The sequence below is a fragment of the Limulus polyphemus genome, unplaced genomic scaffold (assembly GCF_000517525.1).
Source record: "Limulus polyphemus unplaced genomic scaffold, Limulus_polyphemus-2.1.2 Scaffold375, whole genome shotgun sequence".
Classification (NCBI taxonomy): domain Eukaryota; kingdom Metazoa; phylum Arthropoda; class Merostomata; order Xiphosura; family Limulidae; genus Limulus; species Limulus polyphemus.
The window spans coordinates 60133-61928 of NW_013665985.1; the positions used below are offsets into that span (position 1 = coordinate 60133).

At 29.1% G+C, this 1796-nt stretch overlaps 1 protein-coding gene across 1 annotated transcript in view; it reads left to right on the top strand.

Moving 5' to 3' along the window:
- LOC106457800 (probable 3',5'-cyclic phosphodiesterase pde-5) overlaps positions 1–1796 on the top strand; it is an 84473-nt gene that overhangs the window by 42285 nt on the left and 40392 nt on the right. Inside the window, exon 9 of the mRNA XM_022383860.1 lies at positions 1470–1563. Coding sequence (XP_022239568.1) covers positions 1470–1563 — 94 coding nt within the window. The remainder of the gene's footprint in view (positions 1–1469; positions 1564–1796) is intronic.

A 1796-nucleotide genomic window follows, 5' to 3' on the forward strand; every position in this document is an offset into this window, starting at 1 on the left:
TTCTTTAATCAGGACATTAAGAACCTGATTGTAAGATGGAAAACATCATCGATAAGAAAGGAGATTATTTCATTAAATAAATGTTTTGTTTTCGAGTTATTTCATCTAAAAAAGCGACATTAATTTCTTGACGACCTAATATCACATGAAGCTGCTGAAAACTAGAAACTTGTGGGATCAAAACACTTTTTTCCACCAATGATTCCAATTCTGACTAAAGAAGAACATATAGAAAGCTTTACTGTCAAATGACAGTTTCAGTTTTATAGAGTCGGATTATGTGACTTGTTGGCGACAAATTTGAACAATAAACGGACAGCACACAATCCACTTGTTTTGAAATAATATATTCAAAACAAGTCAAACGTAAGTACAAAAAATCGTTATACTATTGGTTATCCAGAACTTTAAATAATTGTCTCTTTTTCGTCAAAGTTCACACAGGCGGGTTCAATTAATTTAGAATACCCTTTGACGAGACAATTATTCTCATATACTCTGTTATCACAATATAATGAGTGATAAATTCACTTTCTTTACTCTGTGAGTTACCAAAGTTGTATACAAAAATTTAAATAATTATCTTTTGTGTCAAAAGTCCACATAGGCTGTTTCACTTACTTTAGAACACTATTGACAAGACAAACTATTCTTCCTATCTCTGTTGTTATAATACAGTTGTGAGACTCACTTGAGAAATCGCCCATCGCATCTAAACTATCAATCACTCATTCTAAATTTAATTAACTCTCACTTAACTTCTTTTTTTTTTACTTATACATTATCGGACGCCTGTTTATATATATATTCGGACTGTGACCTAGAAATTTCTAGCCTTCTAGTGACAACAATACTACACGCAACAGAAAAACTTAGAAGCTTCCAGTAAGACGACATCAACAATATTACAAAAGCCTAGTACAACAATTAAACTACACACACACAACGTACGACTTGTACAGTGTTACATAACAAAACTTGTCATAACTATTGCTTTTAAAATAATTAACTTTTGACATTCTTGTTATGAAATTAAATAACCATTAAATATTAAATTACTAAGTAAACTAAAAAATAAATCTTAAACGAAACAATCTTGTATAAACAGTCAGCAGCAAGTAAATGGAAACTCAAGCAATAACAGACTTCATGTACAAAAATTATCAAATAAACTTTTGTTCCCAGATTTATTACATGGGCAATTACAGACAAATCTCTCACCTCTATCATCTTAAAAGTCATATATAATTAAAACATGATCAAAGAATTTAGTTGGAAATTTCTTAAATATTGATATTCAAACTATGGTCATTTAATCATTTTTAAATCCATCTTTTAGTATGAGTTAAAACACTTTCGATTATCACATAAGAAGGTGAAAATTTATCTTGCTGAAAAACGTATTTTGATCATCCTTTCTTTATTACAATTATCGAATATATATATATATATATATATATTTACTTCAGGATCCCAGATTTCCAGATGGCGTACCTGTTGATCCAAAATTAGTTGCTTATATTTTGGCACATCCAATCAGACTGTCTAATGGAGAACTAACAGGAAAGTTTGTTTTTACTCTTTTTTTTGTTTGTTTGTTTGTTTGTTTTTAATCTGGACGTCACGTATCTTATGAATTTAAGCTCTCTTTTTTTCGTTGTTGAAATGTTATGTATTAGCTAGCTATGTCAGTATTTCTGTTTTTACTTTTTATATTTATAGTTCTATAGTAATATATTATCTCAGTATTTCTGTTCTTACTTTTTATAGTTCAATAGGTGTGTATTATCTCAGTA